Source organism: Aegilops tauschii, chromosome 3 (genome assembly GCF_002575655.3).
Source record: "Aegilops tauschii subsp. strangulata cultivar AL8/78 chromosome 3, Aet v6.0, whole genome shotgun sequence".
NCBI classification, from domain to species: Eukaryota; Viridiplantae; Streptophyta; class Magnoliopsida; order Poales; family Poaceae; genus Aegilops; species Aegilops tauschii.
In genome coordinates, this window is record NC_053037.3 from 582,907,738 (window position 1) to 582,930,127 (window position 22,390).

The 22,390-nt window shown below is 46.1% G+C and overlaps 1 protein-coding gene, 2 non-coding genes and 1 pseudogene across 3 annotated transcripts; 2 read left to right on the forward strand and 2 right to left on the reverse strand.

Annotated features, from left to right (window-relative positions):
- The first annotated feature begins 3,421 nt into the window (after positions 1 to 3,421).
- Positions 3,422 to 5,674, forward strand: LOC109741699 (transcription factor MYB1). Its single transcript, XM_020300771.4, has 3 exons — positions 3,422 to 3,674; positions 3,952 to 4,081; positions 4,971 to 5,674. The coding sequence occupies exons 1-3, from the start codon at positions 3,542 to 3,544 to the stop codon at positions 5,503 to 5,505; spliced, it is 798 nt and encodes a 265-aa protein (XP_020156360.1). The 5' UTR covers positions 3,422 to 3,541; the 3' UTR covers positions 5,506 to 5,674.
- A 72-nt stretch (positions 5,675 to 5,746) lies between these two features.
- On the reverse strand, positions 5,747 to 5,819 carry TRNAK-CUU (transfer RNA lysine (anticodon CUU)). Its single transcript has one exon. It is a non-coding gene; the product is annotated as a tRNA-Lys (tRNA).
- Positions 5,820 to 6,003: 184 nt separating this feature from the next.
- On the reverse strand, positions 6,004 to 9,291 carry LOC109741679 (transcription initiation factor TFIID subunit 9-like; annotated as a pseudogene).
- Positions 9,292 to 9,375: 84 nt separating this feature from the next.
- On the forward strand, positions 9,376 to 9,457 carry TRNAS-GCU (transfer RNA serine (anticodon GCU)). The gene has a single exon. It is a non-coding gene; the product is annotated as a tRNA-Ser (tRNA).
- Positions 9,458 to 22,390: the final 12,933 nt, after the last annotated feature.

The window sequence follows — 22,390 nt, forward strand, 5'->3', positions numbered from 1 at the left end:
CGCTAGGGCAGTTGCCATGTACCATGCAAAAACACATGGCAACTCGGGTGAAAGAGAGTTGCCATCTGCTTACAAGCAGAGCTAGGGCAGTTGCCATGTACCCTGCAGAAACACATGGCAACTGCCAGTTTTGGGTGTGGGCGAGGAGACGGGCGTGTGGGCGAAGTGATAAACGCCCACACACCAGCCCACTCTGCGTGCGTGAAAACTGGTGTGTGGGCGAATTGCTAAACGCCCACACACCAGCCCCCCGTGTGGTGAAAAAGGACGTGTGGGCGACCAGATGAATGCCCACACACTAGTTTAGTCCTACGTGGCACACAAAAACTGCTAGAACGCGCCAAGATTCGTGCAGAATTGGTTGGACGAGGATCCATGCGTGTGGGCGAGTTGCCAGACGCCCACACGTGTGGGCTTTAGTGTTTTCGAAGATTTAATATAATTTCTTATGATGACCTTTGTTATGTTCCCACGTATGTATGCAGATGATATTGAAAGTGATTCTTCAGCTGTTGCAACAAAGTGTAAGAAAAATGTATGAGGATGCCATAATTCCTTTTGCTGCTTTGTCGAGGAAGGTTGACATATTTGAACATTCATCAACAACACGTGTTATCTATAAATGGTACGTGCTCAGTTTAAATTTTAACCCTTTTCTTTTATATATTTTTCTGCAGTTGCCACTCATCTTTGTGCACCAATACCTGTCTTCCTCTGCTTAAGTATATTGGTTGTAAATTCAAATAACTTAATCCCTGCTAACTGTGTTTTTTCAAGTGTTCTGCAACTTGCATATGATGAACTGACTAAGTGAGAAGTTATTTGCATTTCTTGATTCCAAGTCGACAAGGATTATATTATCTCATACTTATTAATTAGTTGGCTATGCACTTCTCCACCTTGCTCGTGGGTCAGAAGTCAATATTTATACGACCTTTTTTATTGGCATTTGTGTTTCAGGGATAGTGTCCATAAAGTTTAGTCAACGGAATAGGGAATATATTCATTTATTTCTTGATACTAGATGAGATGGCCCACATCATAGCCTCCATCTCATCTGACCTATGTCCTGGAGAAGGCCCATTTTTATTATTTATATAAAGAACATGTGGAACCACGTAAAATATTTGGAGTTTCGCCATGGGGACATTGCTTCAGTGCCAATATTATCTCCTGCTGCATATTCAGTATAGATGAGAAGTTGAATGCCACACATCACAAATCAGATCAAATCATGTCATTGTTGTGTAGTACCTACTTGCTTGACACCACGCTATTTGTGTCGGTTTTCATTCGCTGAAATCAAAGAAATCGTAAATATGCCTATTGTCCCAAGCCTGAACAATAGAACTAGCACTTCCATTCTTTATTTTCATTTGCCTAATGTAGCTTACAAATTTTCATGCATAGTTTATTTTTGTTGCAAACAGATTTTGGCTTCATCTCGATAATTTGGATCTCAGCGCAAATGTGTACAAGTATTGATGCTCTTTTCTGCCCAGCGCCATGAGATGATGGACTTGGTACTCATCGAGAGAGAGAGATAGAGAGAGAGAGAGAGAGACTATAACTTATGAATCCCCCTTCTTTAGATTAATTATGTCGTATCACTATTAAGTAATTCACTTGATCACATAATTCATATTTTGCAATCTTTATAATTGTACTACATTTTAAATTTCGCATCGTAGATCATACATATCTATTATGCAAAATTTATTTGTTATCATGTTCACGGGACTCAGAGTTCCCGCAGCAACGTGCGGGGTATTATCTAGTACATTAAAAAAGGTAGGTACATATCTTATTTGAAGAAGATACCCAAACATCAGAAAAGACATTCCCTAAGTGAAAAGTAGCGCAATTTGGAGCGCATGCACGTTATTCATGTGATGGCCATCGAAAGCTTCATCTGGGCCCTGGAAAACTTGATCAGGGCCCTCCTAAGCCCGTTTCAGGGCCCCAAGGCCCGTTCCGCTCTCCCCACTCATTCCACGCCGTTGCCTACCCCTCCTCATATACACCTCCTTCTCTCTTCATGTGATGAGCCTCCTCACATTGGGCCCTGCTCACCGACCTTCAATGTCGAGCTTGTCCCGCCAGCCTCCAGAAGCAATTGCCGACGTCGGAAGTTGCATCTGCATTGGGGCCGTCCTCTCGCTAGCCTTACCGTCCTAGCTCCGAGCTGACCGACGATGTCCTACATTCCCGTTGGTGCCATCCTAACCATTGCCAAGCCCACCAGTTAGGCCCCAACGGCACCACCATAGGGTTAGGCCGCGCGCTCGAGCCGAAGACGGGTACCGCCACCCCGGCAGGGGCACACTAGTAGGACACTAATCCCTACCGACTTCGTGAATGGCGGGGCAGTCACCGACGACTCCCACTATGACCAGCCTTACTATTACCTTGTTCCGACCTCTGATGCCAGGTGGCGTGTGACTCTCTAGATGCGTACTAGCTTTGACTTGATTATTTTCATATTGGATAAGACACAAAATGCATAGCACCCCACTGCAAATTTGTACCCCCTCAATCCTGAGTACTTTCTTAATGCAAAACACGGTTATCTAGGATTTGCTACGTATGAAAACATTTGGTCTTATATGTTCATCTTATTCTTTATTACCTCAGTTCCAAAAAAAATTGAAGTTTTAGATTTGTCCTAAGTCAAACTTGGCCCCGCTCACAAAGGTTGAGTCCAGCTCGGAGCTTCGGTCGGACTCACAATTCAGGTACAACGCAATCAAGTGGCTCCTTGGACTTGTTTGCAGCCTAGGGGAAGTGTGGAATCGATCACCCTCTGCCAGGCATACACCATGAAGTGTGCTACTCACGGGCATTAACAGACGACTGAGCGTGTATGGGTAATGATGCACCCTTGCACGGTTAAATCTATTCGAATAGTTGTGCCCACGGTTTAGGACAACTTGAATGATTTACTTGATCATAGAAAAACATCAACTAATAATTAATAAAAATTGCCAACCGTGTGAGTGCCTTGGGGATTATTCTTAATGGGTGATGCGAAAGGAGGTGGGGGGGGGGGGGGGGGGGCAAGATTGTGTTATGTACTTATGTTCGTGCTTAGGTTAGGTGGATAGAGTAGATGTTGTCATGACTCATATCCAATATGGATGGCCTCAGATTTTTTCTTCTTCTTTGTAAGCCAATTTATTTGGCGTTTTCAATAATTAGTAATAGAGTATATGGTTGTGTGCATCACTCAATGTATGGGCAAGGTTTTTTCCCTCATTACAAAAAAATGGAAGTGTGCTACCAAAAAGGGATCTACAGATGAGCTGCGCGCACGCATATCCCAATCAATCTGACAGTGAGAAAGGGCCGGCAGACCTGCCGCTGGTCAGTTTTGATTACCATTCCCTTTACACCTAATTACTACAGTTTCCTTCACACAACCTCATCTAACCTTCAAATGGCCCCCCATCTAGGAGCGTCCTACATATACACATGAACAGCTAGCTGAGAGCTTCTCTGTCAGACACATGCACACACTCACACCGAGAGAGGCGCAGAGGGAATGGGGAGGAAGCCATGCTGCGCCAAGGAAGGCCTGAACAGAGGGGCATGGACGGCAATGGAGGACGAGATCCTGGTCTCCTACATCAACGATCACGGTGAGGGCAAGTGGGGGAGCCTCCCCAAACGAGCTGGTAGGTTACTCACACCATCGTCTCTAATCTATGCTCTTCTCCGAACATTACATCAATACATACAATTGTCGATTATGCGCGCGATTTTCTTTAAGTCGATCGATATCTCCTCCAAACTCTTTCTTGCCATTGCAACTGAAACAAAAAGTGTGTGTGTGCGTATGCTTGAAGAAGCCAGGTGACTGAAACAAGGAATGCGGCAAGAGTGAGATCACTGGTTTAGCTTTAGCATAGCTCGAGATGGTCGTGTTGACGGCGTGTGAGATATTGTGTTCAGGGCTGAATCGCTGCGGAAAGAGCTGCCGGCTGCGGTGGCTCAACTACCTCCGGCCGGGGATCAAGAGAGGCAACATCTCCGACGACGAAGAGGAGCTCATCGTCAGGCTTCACGGGCTCCTAGGCAACAGGTGCACATCTATGTTGTTTTCCTTTCGTTTGCATCGTGCACATTTCTGTTGTGTACATGATCAAGCACTGTATTGCTGTTTACTTACACTTACACTTGCATTTACATGCATATTCCTAATGTAATACGGGGTACGTAGTATATAGTGTGAACGAAGATGTACAAGTGGGTCTTTGGTCGTGGAGGAGTATTAATTAGTCACACTTGCTTGAGAAAATTTAGTACTAGTAATAAACACCAAGGTCATGCTAATACCTTTCCGTTGGAATTTCATTTTCTTTTTCCCTACATGGAAGACAGAGAGAGATGTATGATCAGACAAAGTAGGCCAACACCTTCTAAACGTATATAACTTCTAATCAATATGATCAAGTTATCATGATCACCTGTACACACCTACTATCCATATCAGTCAGCATGCATGTTCCCAATTCAGCCATGCCCGAAGAAAAGAACAACCTCTTGCTGACAGCCTGAATGCGTGTCTCTACCCCAAGAGGTAAACGAGTTATTCGGTCAGCAAAGTTGATGATGACATGCATTAATTCACTTCATGCATGCATGCACAACCACTCTGATCTACTACAAGAATCTACACCATAACTTGAAAAGGCTCCCATGGAGGTCTAGAACGAAATGCCACTCCCTCCCTCCCAGATGTGGCACAACAACCACTGCTAATCAATCTACACCATGACTTGAAAAGGCTCTGATCTACGACAACCACTCTGTCAGTCAGACTGTCAACATATGCAGAAGCTGCAGCTAACCTTGTCAGGCGCAAGTAAATAGGGCCAGCTAGAATTCGCTACTGCTAATCAATTGCATGTGCTTAGCTAATAGTAGTAACTAATCCAGCGTCAGATAACAGTGACCGTGGCCCGTGGCAGGTGGTCGCTGATCGCGGGGCGGCTGCCGGGGCGAACAGACAATGAGATCAAGAACTACTGGAACACCACGCTGAGCAAGAGGAACCAGCAGTCCCACGGCGCCGGCTGCTCGAACCACCCGCAGGCCAAGCCGCTGCCGCCGGCGCCGCAGGCCGGTGGCGAGGCACAGGCCCTGCCGGAGGGCACGAGCAGCAGTCCGATACGGACCAAGGCGCTGCGGTGCACCACCACGGTGCTGGCGGCAGCAGAGGGGTTTCACGAGCAGGGCCGTGCGGCGCCGGAGCACGTTGCGGCGGAGGATCAGCTGGGGGACTGCCTGTCGATCGGGTCGATCGATCTTGACCTGGAGGGCATCGAGCTGGGCTTCATGATGAGCCCGTGGAGCGGCGGCGCCGACGGCGTGGGTGATCAGCATTTCGGTGCTCCCGGGGCTGAGGCTGATGGTCTGGAGGAGCTGCTCGGGCTGGGCGTGGCCGGAGGAGGCGGCGACGGCCATGGCGGACTCGGGGACCTGGAGTTGGCGTGGCTTTGCTAGCCGTGGGAACTGTCAAAATGCCAGATGTGTTTGGCGTGAAATATAGTCACGTACAGTAATTATGACTTGCATAGCTCAGTTCATCTTATATGTACAAATTACAGGGTGGTGCTGTAAACAAAGTACTACTGCCAAATAAGCTGGTGTGCCTTGGTCTTGGTTTCAGCCATCCCTCATTCCTGAAGTGCGCATGGAAATCGATTCGTGGAGTATAAAAAAAAGGAAAGAAAAAAAAACAGAACGCCCACCGTGGGGCTCGAACCCACGACCACAAGGTTAAGAGCCTTGCGCTCTACCAACTGAGCTAGACGGGCTGGTGTTTCTGAAGTGTTCATTTATTGGTGGTATCCTCGCATGCACAGATGACAACTCTGACAAAGAAAACAGCTAAAATGGTGCATATGCATTTGACACTACAGCTTTCTCTCTGTTTTTCTCCCTCTATATCTTTAGGTCCTCAATTTAACCACCAAATATGTGTCACATCACACCCCTCCATGAGCATCACAATAGGAACACTGATTTGGTATTCAGAAACAACAATGGAACAGTTCAAGTTTGACAAGTCAACACCATCTACAAAACAAACCAAGTTGACAACGATGGACAGAAACTAATCAACCCGGGGTGCACGGCTACAGCATACACTTATTTGCAAGGCTGCTCCGTTTCCTGAAGCATCAGCGTTTCTCATGGTGAATTATTACTTTTTTAAACTAATCACATGGTGAAATAGGAGGGCGATAGCGATCCCAGGGACCAGCCAACAATCTACAACACCAATGACACAAAGTACCAGGGACCAGCCAACGATCTACAACAGCCAGTCAGCCCATGTTCAGCTGATCAATCGTCATTCGGGGACGCTTTGCAGCTGCGGCGGCCACGGCGTTCAGCTGGAAAGAAACCCTCTGGCCCTGGCTCTGGCTCTGAGGCTGCTGCTGCTGCTCGTTGCCCGTCTGATCCTGCAAGGAGTTCGGGTTAGGATTGGCAGCGTCCGCGTTGGCACCCTCCTCGTCATCTTCTGCTTCCTCGGTCTGAGTTGGCGGCTTCAATCGGGTAGGAGCTGGTAGTTCTGGCTCAGCAAGGTGTCCTGCTCAGGTGGCAGAGGAATCGAGCCGGGTGGAGCAATAGACTTGGGCAGCGGGATTTTGTTCCTGCTGCGTGCCAGCTCGAGTAGAACCTGCAACATCAGAAAAATGACTTGTCATCCACCTATGTGCATAGAGTACTTTAGTAAAATATAAAACAGGTACTTATTGACTTCAAAGCATAACCAAAAGAGTTGCTCTTAACCTTTATCCACATACGCAAGATCTCCTTTAGGCATATCATACCAGCTAACACACAAGTGAGTACCCTTGTGCACGACCCTCAATCTCTAATATCTTTGTAGTACCTGACATGCTTCATCAACATTTTAGGTATATCTTGAGATGCCAACCTCATACACATAAGGAATCATACCCTGTTTATTTCATGTTTTCCTAAAAGTCTAGCCATGCATTCCAAAAACTTGTTTTCTACTACGCGTAACCTGTTCCCAAGGAATTAGAGGGGGTGGGAGTGGGGGCACCAGTGTATTAGTGAATTGGCAGATAACCGTCGTTACGGAATGTTATTTGGGGAATTCCATACCAGAGGAGGAAGCCCACAGGCCACAGCAGCCATACCTGAGTTGGAATATGCTAAGAGTTCTATTAAGGAAATGATCTTTTGTTCCCTAAGTCAAGAGTCGTTTCAACATAAGCAGTCACGTTCGGCAGCAGTTTGAGTTTGTAGCCGTCCAGGACACTAGTCTTGAGTGGCCTATATAAAGGACCCCTAGCTGCAGCAACTGATGCAATTTACCAATAAAGAAGTCTTCCCTAATCTCTATTGCTCACTACCCCGTCACCTTTCTGATCTGCACTGGCTTTGGTGCCTTCTCGCTGATACCTCGTCAGCCCTCTAGCGCCTCCTGGCCGCAGGCATACCCTCCAGTCTAGAAGCTCTAATAGATGCGCTGCTCTCCCTTCTATGCGATTATTTGACTTAACCCGTGAAGAGTGTCCAAATCAAGCGGAAGTTATCGATAAAACACATAATATATCTAAAGAGTTAAGCCACCTAATAAAGAAACTGAGTATTCTATTTTCCAATTCCAACAGTAAGATGCCTGCCACAGTACCAGCACCATCACTGCACTAACAGAAGAGGGTATTTATTTCTTGCTTGATTCTCAAAAGGTTACATTGTGTATATGGAAATAGTTGCACATGATTCGTAAGACTTTGGACCCTTGAACATAAGCATTCATTTTCCAAACAAGACATGGGCTCAGCTGAACATTCCTAACAAGACATGGGGTAAATTGAATTCTATCTCTGTCAATCTTCTGCCCCAACTGGACTCTCCTTGCATCATCTGCTACTAGCTGCACCCATGGATTTAAATCTCGACATTGCCAGGTTACCCACCAAACTGAGAAAAGTTCAGTTGATTCCAACTTCCTAAAGGATAACAGAGTCATTTTGGCCCTAATGGCAGGTTAATAGGAAAGGTGTTGTCCCCCGAATGGAACAAATTGTGTTTAGCCCTGAAAGTAAATGTTGAACATATTTTAGAAACAAGGGACACTTTGGCCGAGTGGTTAAGGCATGTGCCTGCTAAGTAAATGGGGTTTCACCACGAGAGTTCGAATCTCTCGGGCGTCAATTTTTTTTATTTCTTTCTCAGGTCGAGTGGTTAGCTGCACCCAGTAAATCTCGGCACTCCCTGGTTACCCCACTAAACTGGCAAAATTTCGAACTATTCCAATTTCCTAGAGGATAAAAGAGTCATCTTCGCCGTAGTGGGAAAAGATGAATCTGGGTTTGAATCCTACCCTCCTGTGTTTTACTTGTAGTAATTTCAGTATAACCCTGACTGGTATGATGGTCCCTCGGACAGCAGTAAATGTAGACAAAAATGACATTTTGTTGTGAGCTCGAGGACTCGAAACCGCAATCTCTGCGTGGGTCACGAATGGCGGCTTCTGACCAACCACCATATCTGAGGCTTTGATGTGTTCTTATTGTGGAACACATTCATTTAATCCAGTATCCACCCTCATCTGAAATTAAATTTTCCCCAAATATATCTCTCAGCCAAGAGCCCAAGACCCAGCAATTAACTGAAATCTCAAAAGCACAGATCAGTTTTTGTTCCTTCCGCAACACATCTGCGCATCCTCTGTTATGGCTATTATTTCCCCAATTGAAGTCCACAGCACTACTCCCTCTGATCTAGTGTTTAAAGTGGCCCCTTCTCCTCGTCAAACACCAATTGAAGGTAAGTACCAGAAGATAACTGCGCGTCTTGCACCAGTTCGTAGGATCTGGTAATTAATCGGAATCTAAGGAAGATATAGAATAGCTAGGGTTTGCGGTGGTTGGTCGTACCTCGCGGGGCGGCGGCTGGGAGAAGGAGAAGTTGACCTTGGCCTGGATGGCGAGGCGGACGTCGTCGGCGTCGAGCTGGGGCTTGCCGGCGTGGTCGGCGTAGACCTGGGCGTCGCCGAGCACGTCCCCGGCGTAGCGGTAGGCGAGGTCGAGGAACTGGTGCACGACGCGCGGCTCGTACTCGCCCTCGCCGAGCCCCATGGAGCGGAGGAGCTCCCGCACCACGCGCGCGTCGCGGGGCTCGTCCGGGCTGCCCGACGCCCCTCCTCCGGCCGCCGCGGGCTGGAGCGATGGCCGCACGCCGCCGCCGCCGTCCATGGTCTGATTGCTGGCTGTGGTGTCTGGGGTTCGGGAGTGGGGCGAATAGGGTTTAGATATATACCGTGGCAATCATTTTGGAGCCAAACGAACGTTTAGATACGTGCGGAACATGCGGGACTCACCAACTGACGCTTTGGCCGAGTGGTTAAGGCGTGTGCCTGCTAAGTACATGGGGTTTCCCCGCGAGAGTTCGAATCTCTCAGGCGTCGCTGTCCCTTTTTATTTTCTCTTTCTTTTTTCTTTTTCTCTTTATTCTTTCTGTGGCCGCCCAACTTTCGTGAGAAAATTTCAGATCGTATCTTTTCTCCTTTTTCTCTCTGTGGCCGCCCAACTTTCATGACAAAATTTCAAATCGTATCTCTCAGGCTAATTACTCGCGGCAGTTTTATAAAGTTAAGGAGACAATATATGATTTGAAATTAGCAAGGACAAGGCAAACAAATCTTGTCTGGTTTAACACATGCATCACAAAATTTTATTTATCTCATGGAAGCTTTCTAAAAAGCCTTGACAACTTCGAGGACAGCAGAAGAGCTCTCTTCTTGCCTCAACAAGGCAAAGCGCAGATCATTTCAGTAAAATAAAATTAAAATATACATTTATAAGTGCACCGGAGAGTCACTTCAACTAGCCAAGTTCTTAGCACAAACCCATGGACGAGACTTACGCCGCAATCAACCAAAGGAATGGAAAAATAAAAACAACGCTTTCTAAATCTTCTCTGTGATATTTTGTATCCAATAAAAGAGGTTGGTGATCAGAGTTCCCAAAGCCTAAATGCACGATAGCCACCTCTGAGTATCATAGCCTCCATAGCCCATAGGGCATTGGACATTACCCCAGTCTAGGCGTTCTTGAATCATTCCTCTTTGCCATGTGAACAGGTCCTCCTCATATCCCAGATCATCAAGTCGACAATCATCCATAGCTTGGCGAAATGTTGTCATATGTCCTTTGGATCATAAGATTCCTCCCTCCTTTTCATTGTTAAACAATATTTCATTAAAATCTCATAGCATAGCCCATGGTAAATTATGTCTGGCTTGTTCTCATTCATTCATGTGTCTTATGTTTTGTCCTACCACTTGAACTCTCCTACACATCAGTAAACCACCAAATCCTATCCAGTCTCTCCTCGGTTCTGTCGTCAATATAATTTGGATCCGAGTAAAGTTGGCTTACTTTACCTTCTCTCTTCCTAAACATAGCAACCCCACCTTTACGACCATCACTTGGTTCGAAATTATCAAAACCATCTTCAATCTCTTCCTTAGACAATCAGCAGGATAAGAATCTAGGGTAAGAATCTCTCAGGCGTCGCTGCCCCTTTTTATTTTCTCTTTCTTTTTCCTTTTTTTTCTTTACTCTTTCTGTGGCCGCCCAAGTTTCATGAGATAATTTCAGATCGTATATTTTCTCCTTTTTCTCTCTGTGGCCGCCCAACTTTCATGACAAAATTTCAAATCGTATCTCTCAGGCTAATTACTCGCGGCAGTTTTATAAAGTTAAGGAGACAATATATGATTTGAAATTAGCAAGGACAAGGCAAACAAATCTTGTCTGGTTTAACACATGCATCACAAAATTTTATTTATCTCATGGAAGCTTTCTAAAAAGCCTTGACAACTTCGAGGACAGCAGAAGAGCTCTCTTCTTGCCTCAACAAGGCAAAGCGCAGATCATTTCAGTAAAATAAAATTAAAATATACATTTATAAGTGCACCGGAGAGTCACTTCAACTAGCCAAGTTCTTAGCACAAACCCATGGACGAGACTTACACCGCAATCAACCAAAGGAATGGAAAAAATAAAAACAACGCTTTCTGAATCTTCTCTGTGATATTTTGTATCCAATAAAAGAGGTTGGTGATCAGAGTTCCCAAAGCCTAAATGCACGATAGCCACCTCTGAGTATCATAGCCTCCATAGCCCATAGGGCATTGGACATTACCCCAGTCTAGGCGTTCTTGAATCATTCCTCTTTGCCATGTGAACAGGTCCTCCTCATATCCCAGATCATCAAGTCGACAATCATCCATAGCTTGGCGAAATGTTGTCATATGTCCTTTGGATCATAAGATTCCTCCCTCCTTTTCATTATTAAACAATATTTCATTAAAATCTCATAGCATAGCCCATGGTAAATTATGTCTGGCTTGTTCTCATTCAGTCATGTGTCTTATATTTTGTGCTAGCACTTGAACTCTCCTACACATCAGTAAACCACCAAATCCTATCCAGTCTCTCCTCGGTTCTGTCGTCAGTATAATTTGGATCCAAGTAAAGTTGGCTTACTTTACCTTCTCTCTTCCTAAACATAGCAACCCCCCCTTTACGACCATCACTTGGTTCACAATTATCAAAACCATCTTCAATCTCTTCCTTAGACAATCAACAGGATAAGAATCTAGGATAAGAATCTCTCAGGCGTCGCTGCCCCTTTTTATTTTCTCTTTCTTTTTCCTTTTTTTCTTTAATCCTTCTGTGGCCGCCCAATTTTCGTGAGATAATTTCAGATCGTATCTTTTCTCCTTTTTCTCTCTGTGGCCGCCCAACTTTCATGAGAAAATTTCAAATCGTATCTCTCAGGCTAATTACTCGCGGCAGTTTTATAAAGTTAAGGAGACAATATACGATTTGAAATTAGTAAGGACAAGGCAAACAAATCTTGTCTGGTTTAACACATGCATCACAAAATTGTATTTATCTCATGGAAGATTTCTAAAAAAGCTTTGACAACTTCGAGGACAGCAGAAGAGCTCTCTTCTTGCCTCAACAAGGCAAAGAGCAGATCATTTCAGTAAAATAAAATTAAAAAATACATTTATAAGTGTACCGGAGAGTCACTTCAACTAGCCAAGTTCTTAGCACAAACCCATGGACGAGACTTACACCGCAATCAACCAAAGGAATGGAAACATAAAAACAACGCTTTCTGAATCTTCTCTGTGATATTTTGTATCCAATAAAAGAGGTTGGTGATCAGAGTTCCCAAAGCCTAAATGCACGATAGCCACCTCTGAGTATCATAGCCTCCATAGCCCATAGGGCATTGGACATTACCCCAGTCTAGGCGTTCGTGAATCATTCCTGTTTGCCATGTGAACAGGTCCTCCTCATATCCCAGATCATCAAGTCAACAATCATCCATAGCTTGGCGAAATGTTGTCATATGTCCTTTGGATCATAAGTTTCCTCCCTCCTTTTCATTGTTAAACAATATTTCATTAAAATCTCATAGCATAGCCCATGGTAAATTATGTCTGGCTTGTTCTCATTTAGTCATGTGTCTTATGTTTTGTCCTACCACTTGAACTCTCCTACACATCAGTAAACCACCAAATCCTATCCAGTCTCTCCTCGGTTCTGTCGTCAATATAATTTGGATCCGAGTAAAGTTGGCTTACTTTACCTTCTCTCTTCCTAAACATAGCAACCCCAACTTTACGACCATCACTTGGTTCACAATTATCAAAACCATCTTCAATATCTTCCTTAGACAATCACCAGGATAAGTGTTGGAAATATGCCCTAGAGGCAATAATAAAATGGTTATTATTATATTTCCTTGTTCATGATAATTGTCTATTGTTCATGCTATAATTGTGTTATCCGGAAAACGTAATACATGTGTGAACACATAGACCATAACATGTCCCTAGTGTGCCTCTAGTTGACTAGCTCGTTGATCAATAGATGGTTACGGTTTCCTGACCATGGACATTGGATGTCATTGATAACGGGATCACATCATTAGGAGAATGATGTGATGGACAAGACCCAATCCTAAGCATAGCACTAGATTATGTAGTTCGTTTGCTAAAGCTTTTCTAATGTCAAGTATCATTTCCTTAGACCATGAGATCGTGCAACTCCCGGATACCGTAGGAATGCTTTGGGTGTACCAAACGTCACAACGTAACTGGGTGGCTATAAAGGTGCACTACAGGTATCTCCGAAAGTGTCTGTTGGGTTGGCACGGATCGAGACTGGGATTTGTCACTCCGTATGACAGAGAGGTATCTCTGGGCCCACTCGGTAATGCGTCATCATAATGAGCTCAATGTGACTAAGTAGTTAGTCACGGGATCATGCATTACGGAACGAGTAAAGTGACTTGCCGGTAACGAGATTGAACGAGCTATTGGGATACCGACGATCGAATCTCGGGCAAGTAACGTACCGATTGACAAAGGGAATTGTATACGGGATTGCTTGAATCCTCGACATCATGGTTCATCCGATGAGATCATCGTGGAACATGTGGGAGCCAACATGGGTATCCAGATCCCGCTGTTGGTTATTGGCTAGAGAGCTGTCTCGGTCATGTCTGCATGATTCCTGAACCCGTAGGGTCTACACACTTAAGGTTCGATGACGCTAGGGTTATAAGGAAGATTTTTATGTGATTACCGAATGTTGTTCGAAGTCCCGGATGAGATCCCGGACATCGCGAGGAGTTCCGGAATGGTCCGGAGGTGAAGATTTATATACGGGAAGTCATCATACGGTCACCGGAAGTGTTCGGGGGTATGCCGGTATTGTACCGGGGCCACCGAAGGGGTTCCGGGGGTCCACCTGCCCCGGAGGGCCTTATGGGCTGTAGGTGGAAGGGAACCAGCCCCTAAGTGGGCTGAGCGCCATCCCCCTAGGGCCCATGCGCCTAGGGTTGGGGGGAACCCTAAAGGGGGCGCCACCCTTGCTTGGGGGGCAAGCCCCCTCCCCCTTGGCCGTCGCCCCCCCTCTAGATCTCATCTAGAGGGGCCGGCCCCGTTTCCCCTTCTCCCTATAAATAGAGGGGTGGAGGGAGGGCTGCAACAACACATCCAAGGCGCAGCCCCTCCCCTCCCCAACACCTCTCCTCCTCCGCGTGAGCTTGGCGAAGCCCTGCCGGAGAACTGCCACTCCATCACCACCACGCCGTCGTGCTGCTGTTGGAGCCCTCTTCCTCAACCTCTCCCTCCTCCTTGCTGGATCAAGGTGCGGGAGACGTCACCGGGCTGCACGTGTGTTGAACCGGAGGTGCCGTTGTTCGGCGCTAGGATTGGAATCCACCGCGATCTGAATCGCTACGAGTACGACTCCCTCATCCGCGTTCTTGCAACGCTTCCGTCTTGCGATCTTCAACGGTATGAAGATGCACTCTCCTCTCTCTCGTTGCTAGTTACTCCATAGATTGATCTTGGTGATGCGTAGAAATTTTTTAATTTCTGCAACGATCCCCAACAGTGGCATCATGAGCTAGGTCTATGCGTAGTTTCTATGCACGAGTAGAACACAAGTTGTTGTGGGCATCGATTTTGTCAATTTACTTGCCGTTACTAGTCTTATCTTGATTCGGCGGCATCGTGGGATGAAGCGGCCCGGACCGACCTTACATGTACGCTTACGTGAAACAGGTTCCACCGACTGACATGCACTAGTTGCATAAGGTGGCTAGCGGGTGTCTGTCTCTCCCACTTTAGTCGGATCGGATTCGATGAAAAGGGTCCTTATGAAGGGTAAATAGAAATTGGCATATCACGTTGTGGTTTTGGCATAGGTAAGAAACGTTCTTGCTAGAAACCTATAGCAGCCACGTAAAAATTTGCAACAACAATTAGAGGACGTCTAACTTGTTTTTGCAGCATGTGTCATGTGATGTGATATGGCCAGAAGAATGTGATGAATGATATATGTGATGTATGAGATTGATCATGTTCTTGTAATAGGAATCACGACTTGCATGTCGATGAGTATGACAACCGACAGGAGCCATAGGAGTTGTCTTAATTTATTTATGACCTGCATGTCAACTGAAACGTCATGTAGTTACTTTACTTTATTGCTAACCGTTAGCCATAGTAGTAGAAGTAATAGTTGGCGAGACAACTTCATGAAGACACGATGATGGAGATCATGGTGTCATGCCGGTGACGACGATGATCATGGCGCCCCGAAGATGGAGATCAAGAGGAGCAAAATGATATTGGCCATATCATGTCACTATTTGATTGCATGTGATGTTTATCATGTTTTACATCTTATTTGCTTAGAACGACGGTAGCATAAATAAGATGATCTCTCACTAAAATTTCAAGAATTGTGTTCCCCCTAACTGTGCACCGTTGCTAAAGTCCGTTGTTCCGAAGCACCACGTGATGATCGGGTGTGATAGGTCCTAACGTTCGCATACAACGGGTGTAAGCCAGATTTACACACGCAATACACTTAGGTTGACTTGACGAGCCTAGCATGTACAGACATGGCCTCGGAACACGGAAGACCGAAAGGTCGAACATGAGTCGTATGGAAGATACGATCAACATGAAGATGTTCACCGATGATTACTAGTCCGTCTCACGTGATGATCGGACACGGCCTAGTTGATTCGGATCATGTATCACTTAGATGACTAGAGGGATGTCTGTCTGAGTGGGAGTTCATTAATAATTTGATTAGATGAACTTAATTATCATGAACTTAGTCTAAAATATTTACAATATGTCTTGTAGATCAAATGGCCCACGCTAATGTCAACCTCAACTTCAACGCATTCCTAGAGAAAACCAAGCTGAAAGACGATGGTAGCAACTATATGGACTGGGTCCGGAACTTGAGGATCATCCTCATAGCTGCCAAGAAAGCATATGTCCTTGAAGCACCGCTAGGTGAAGCACCCGTCCCAGCAAACCAAGACGTTATGAACGCTTGGCAAACACGTGTTGATGATTACTCCCTGGTTCAGTGCGGCATGCTTTACAGCTTAGAACCGGGGCTCCAAAAGCGTTTCGAGCAGCACAGAGCATATGAAATGTTCCAAGAGCTGAAAATGGTTTTCCAAGCTCATGCCCGGGTCGAGAGATATGAAGTCTCCGACAAGTTCTACAGTTGTAAGATGGAGGAGAATAGTTCTGTCAGCGAGCACATACTCAAAATGTCTGGGTTGCACAACCGCTTACCTCAGCTGGGAGTTAATCTCTCGGATGATGCGGTCATTGACAGAATCCTTCAGTCGCTCCCACCTAGCTACAAGAGCTTTGTGATGAACTTCAATATGCAGGGGATGGAAAAGACCATTCTTGAGGTATATTCAATGCTGAAATCAGCGGAGGTGGAGATCAAAAAGGAACATCAAGTGTTGATGGTGAATAAAACCACTAACTTCAAGAAAGGCAAGGGTAAGAAGAAATTCAAGAAAGACGGCAAGGGAGTTGCCGCACCCGGTAAGCAAGCTGCCGGGAAGAAAACAAAGAATGGACCCAAGCCTGAGACTGAGTGCTTTTATTGCAAGGGAAACGGTCACTGGGAGCGGAACTGCCCCAAGTATTTAGCGGATAAGAAGGCCGGCAATACCAAAGGTATATGTGATATACATGTTATTGATGTGTACCTAACCAGCGCTCGTAGTAGCTCCTGGGTATTTGATACCGGTGCAGTTGCTCATATTTGTAACTCAAAGCAGGAGCTGCGGAATAAGCGGAGATTGGCGAAGGACGAGGTGACGATGCGCGTCGGGAATGGTTCCAAGGTTGATGTGATCGCCGTCGGCACGCTACCTCTACATTTACCTACGGGATTAGTTTTAAACCTCAATAATTGTTATTTAGTGCCAGCTTTGAGCATGAACATTGTATCTGGATCTCGTTTGATGCGAGATGGCTACTCATTTAAATCCGAGAATAATGGTTGTTCTATTTATACGAGAGATATGTTTTATGGTCATGCCCCGCTGGTCAATGGTTTATTCTTAATGAATCTCGAACGTGATGTTACGCATATTCATAGTGTGAATGCCAAGAAATGTAAGGTTGATAATGATAGTCCCACATACTTGTGGCACTGCCGCCTTGGTCACATTGGTGTCAAACGCATGAAGAAACTCCATGCAGATGGACTTTTGGAGTCTCTTGATTATGAATCATTTGACACGTGCGAACCATGCCTCATGGGCAAAATGATCAAGACTCCGTTCTCCGGAACAATGGAGCGAGCAACCAACTTACTGGAAATCATACATACTGATGTGTGCGGTCCAATGAGCGTTGAGGCTCGCGGTGGCTATCGTTATGTTCTCACCCTCACTGATGACTTGAGTAGATATGGGTATGTCTACTTAATGAAACACAAGTCTAAGACCTTTGAAAAGTTCAAGGAATTTTAGAGTGAGGTTGAGAATCAACGTGACAGGAAAATAAAGTTCTTACGATCAGATCGTGGAGGGGAATATTTGAGTCACGAATTTGGCAGACACTTAAGGAAATGTGGAATTGTTTCACAACTCACGCCGCCTGGAACACCTCGGCGTAATGGTGTGTCCGAACGTCGTAATCGCACTCTATTGGATATGGTGCGATCTATGATGTCTCTTACCGATCTACTGCTATCATTTTGGGGTTATGCTTTAGAGACTGCCGCATTCACTTTAAATAGGGCTCCGTCGAAATCCGTTGAGACGACACCGTATTAATTATGGTTTGGAAAGAAACCTAAGCTGTCGTTTCTTAAAGTTTGGGGATGCTATGCCTATGTCAAGAAACTTCAACCTGAAAAGCTCGAACCCAAGTCGGAAAAATGCGTCTTCATAGGATACCCGAAGGAAACCATTGGGTATACCTTCTACCTCAGATCCGAAGGCAAGATCTTCGTTGCCAAGAACGGGTCCTTTCTGGAGAAAGAGTTTCTCTCGAAAGAAGTAAGTGGGAGGAAAGTGGAACTTGATGAGATGACCCCTCTCAAACCAGAAAGTAGCGCAGCACAAGAAAATGTTTCTGTGGTGCCTGCACCGACTAGAGAGAAAGTTAATGATGACGATCATGATCAAGTTACCACTGAACTTTGTAGGTCCACAAGGACACGTTCCGCACCAGAGTGGTACGGCAACCCTGTCCTGGAAATCATGTTGTTGGACAACAGTGAACCTTCGAACTATGAAGAAGCAATGGCGGGCCCAGATTCCAACAAATGGCTTGAAGCCATGCAATCCGAGATAGGATCCATGTATGAAAACAAAGTATGGACTTTGACAGACTTGCCCGATGATCGGCGAGCGATAAAAAATAAATGGATCTTTAAGAAGAAGACGGACGCGGATGGAAATGTTACCATCTATAAAGCTCGACTTGTCGCTAAGGGTTATCGACAAGTTCAAGGAGTTGACTACGATGAGACCTTCTCACCCGTAGCGAAGCTGAAATCCGTCCGAATCATGTTAGCAATTGCCGCATTCTACGATTATGAGATATGGCAAATGGACGTCAAAACGGCATTCCTTAACGGCTTCCTTAAGGAAGAATTGTATATGATGCAGCCGGAAGGTTTTGTCGATCCTAAGAATGCTGACAAGGTATGCAAGCTCCAGTGCTCAATCTATGGGCTGGTGCAGGCATCTCGGAGTTGGAACATTCGCTTTGATGAGATGATCAAAGCATTTGGGTTTACACAGACTTATGGAGAAGCCTGTGTTTGCAATAAAGTGAGTGGGAGCTCTGTAGCATTTCTCATATTATATGTTGATGACATACTATTGATGGGAAATGATATAGAATTCTTGGAAAGCATAAAGGCCTACTTGAATAAGTGTTTTTCAATGAAGGACCTTGGAGAAGCTGCTTACATATTAGGCATCAAGATCTATAGAGATAGATCGAGACGCCTCATAGGTCTTTCACAAAGCACATACCTTGACAAGATATTGAAGAAGTTCAATATGGATCAGTCCAAGAAGGGGTTCTTGGCTGTATTGCAAGGTGTGAGATTGAGCACGGCTCAATGCCCGACCATGGCAGAAAATAGAGAAAAGATGAGTGTCATCCCCTATGCCTCGGCCATAGGGTCTATTATGTATGCCATGCTGTGTACCAGACCTGATGTAAACCTTGCCGTAAGTTTGGTAGGAAGGTACCAAAGTAATCCCGGCATGGAACACTAGACAGCGGTCAAGAACATCATGAAGTACCTGAAAAGGACTAAGGATATGTTTCTCGTTTATGGAGGTGACGAAGAGCTCGTCGTAAAGGGCTACGTCGATGCTAGCTTCAACACAAATCTGGATGACTCTAAGTCACAAACCGGATACGTGTATATTTTGAATGGTGGGGCAGTCAGCTGGTGCAGTTGCAAGCAAAGCGTCGTGGCGGGATCTACATGTGAAGCGGAGTACATGGCAGCCTCGGAGGCAGCACATGAAGCAATCTGGATGAAGGAGTTCATTGCCGACCTAGGAGTTATTCCCAATGCATCGGGGCCAATGACTCCCTTCTGTGACAACACTGGAGCTATTGCCCTTGCCAAGGAGCCCAGGTTTCACAAGAAGACCACACTACTGGAATCAGGGATTTTGCCGTCTGCCAGTTCTTTGTCGTCCGCTAGCAGACGACAAAGAAGGTCTTTGCCATCAGCTACCCCAAAAGCAGACGGCAAACAACTGGCAGACGACAAAGAAGGTCTTTGCCATCTGTCACTTCTTTGCCGTCTGCTGGCTGACGGCGAAGAGAGAGGTGGCCCCCACTAACGAGCCGATTAGAAAAAACTTAACGGCCCCCTCTTTGCCGTCTACTAGCAGACGACAAAGATAAAAAAAGCGGACGACAAAGGCTCGGCGGACGGCAAAGGCTAACTAACCTAACCTAACTAACGGTCGATCGAGCCCCCCCGCCCGTTACTCCTCTCTGTTTCTCTCCCTCTCTCCTCCCCGACGCCATGCCACTAGATCCACCCACCGCCGCCCCCGCCACCGCCCCCGCCCCGCCCCCGCTTGCCCCATCGCCCCACCACCCCGCCGTCCCCACCCCGCCCGCCGACGCCCCGTCGCCCCACCATCCCGCCGCCCGGCGCCGCCCCCGCTTGCCCCGTCGCCCCACCACCCCGCCGCCCCCATCCCACCCACCGACGCCCCGTCGCTCCACCATCCCGGCGCCCCAGCGCCCCGGCGCGCCACCACGTCGCCGGCCCACCCGCCCCACTGCCCCGACAGTCCCATTGCCCCGGCGCGCCACCACGTCGCCGGCCCACCCGCCCCACTGCCCCGACCGTCCCGTTGCTCCGGTGAGTTATTTTTTTCTTTTTTTTCTCTGTTTTTTCTTTTTTTTTTGCTGTTTAATTGTTAGTGATAGATTTAGTGCTAGATATGTGTTATATAGTGTTAGTGTTAGAAGAAAAGAAGAAAAGAAGTAGAAGAAAAAAGAATATGTAGAATAAAAGAAGAAGAAGAAGAAAAGAAGTAGAAGAAGTAGAAGAAGAAGAAAAGAAGAAAAGAAGTAGAAAAAAGATGAAAAAAGAAGAAGAAGAAAAGAAGTAGAAGAAGAAGAAAGGAAGAAAAGAAAAGAAGTAGAAAAAAGATGAAAAAAGAAGAAGAAGAAAAGAAGTAGAAGAAGTAGAAGAAGAAGAAAAGAAGAAACGAAAAGAAGTAAAAGAAGTAGAAAAAAGGTGAAAGAAGAAGAAGAAGAAAGGAAAGAAGAAGAAGAAGAAGAAGAAGAAGAAGAAGAGAAAGAAAGAAGAAGGATAGAAGGAAACACCCCGACCCCCTGACCCCGACACCACACCCCGACACCCCGACCCCCTGACCCCCCTGACCCCGACACCCCGACCCCGACACCACTCCCCGACCCCGAAACAGCACCCCAACCCCGACACGGCACCCCGACACCGACACGACACCCCGACCCCCGACACCTCCCGAAAAGGTGCTCTTTGGCCTTCCAGAGGCCGACGGGGTCATATATTTGTGAATTATGAGTTAGGTCATATATTTTTCGATTTTGTTATGAAAAACATCATATATAATTATGCTGATCGGGTAGATTTAAATGTGCAGTTGTTTCATCGCTGCGAGGTTTGGTGTTCGACAACCTCGCCGTGCGTTTGACGAGCTCTGCCCCTTTGTTCGTGGGTGAGCAAAAATGACATGTCCTCCTCCCCCATTAATTATTTGCTCTGTTCCGGTGTTCGTGCCAATGAAACTTGATAGCTAGCTATATATGTGTCTTGAATCATCAGTATGCGTAACCAATATGTGTCTCCCGTTCGAAAGCGTTATAGTTATAAATATGCATGCATTTGCATATTTATAACCTTGATTCTTTCGAATTGTCCAATGCTATCCATGGAAAGCCCGAGTATGTGTAGATTGAGTTCGTTTTCCCATATGCTTTGCTCCGGATCCGACGCATAAATTTCGTCAGTGCCTCCCCTGTTGTTCTCCGGGTACACATCCTCTTTGTTTATTGCAAAGACGTGTATCAGGAGAACAACGGGGAGGTGCTGCCGAAATTTTGCGTCGGATCCGGAGCATAGCATGGGAAAATGAACCCAATCTACACATACTCGGGTGGGATTAGGACCTACCATTACCTATTAGAGTGTAGGTTGCATGGACGTAATAAAATTGACAAAGTAGATCAACTGATGAATATATACATGGTGAATTATATATATATATTTGTTGTGTGTCCAGTAGCTCTGAAAGTCAAGATGAGTGATCGTGCGTGGATGTATACCGGTCACACTGGTCAGAACAAATGGAGCGCTGAATGGTTCACAAAAACCAAGGGGTTTGTGCAAGCCACATTTGCAAATGGCCAGAGGAAAACCTGGTGCCCCTGTTTCCGGTGCGGCAATTGGGAAAAGAGGACAGAGGCTGAAATGGGCAAACACCTGCAGAAGAGTGGTTTTACGCCCGATTATACGGTGTGGACCTATCATGGTGAGTCTGCCCAACGTGACAGAGCTGAGGTGGATCGTCGTCGCACCGACGAGCATGGTACCGGGATGGAAAACATGGTGCAAGACTATGATGATGCTCGGGATTCGGACGAGGAGATGGAGGAATCTGCAAAGGCCTTCAATGAAATGTTGGAGTCTTCAAAACGTCCGGTCCACGAGCACACTGAGCTTTGTCAGTTGGATGCCATCTCACAAGTAATGGCTCTGAAGGCTCAGTTCAACTTGGGCAGAGAATGCTACGACGCAATAATGACAGTATTTGGACGCTTTCTACCCAAAGGCCATGTAATGCCTGCAAACCTGTACCAGTCGGACAAAATCCTCCGTGCACTAAAGATGCCCTTTGAGAAGATACATGCCTGTGAGAAAGGATGTGCCTTATTTAGGCTTGACTATGCGGACTTGAACTATTGTCCCATTTGCAAGTCTTCCAGGTATGT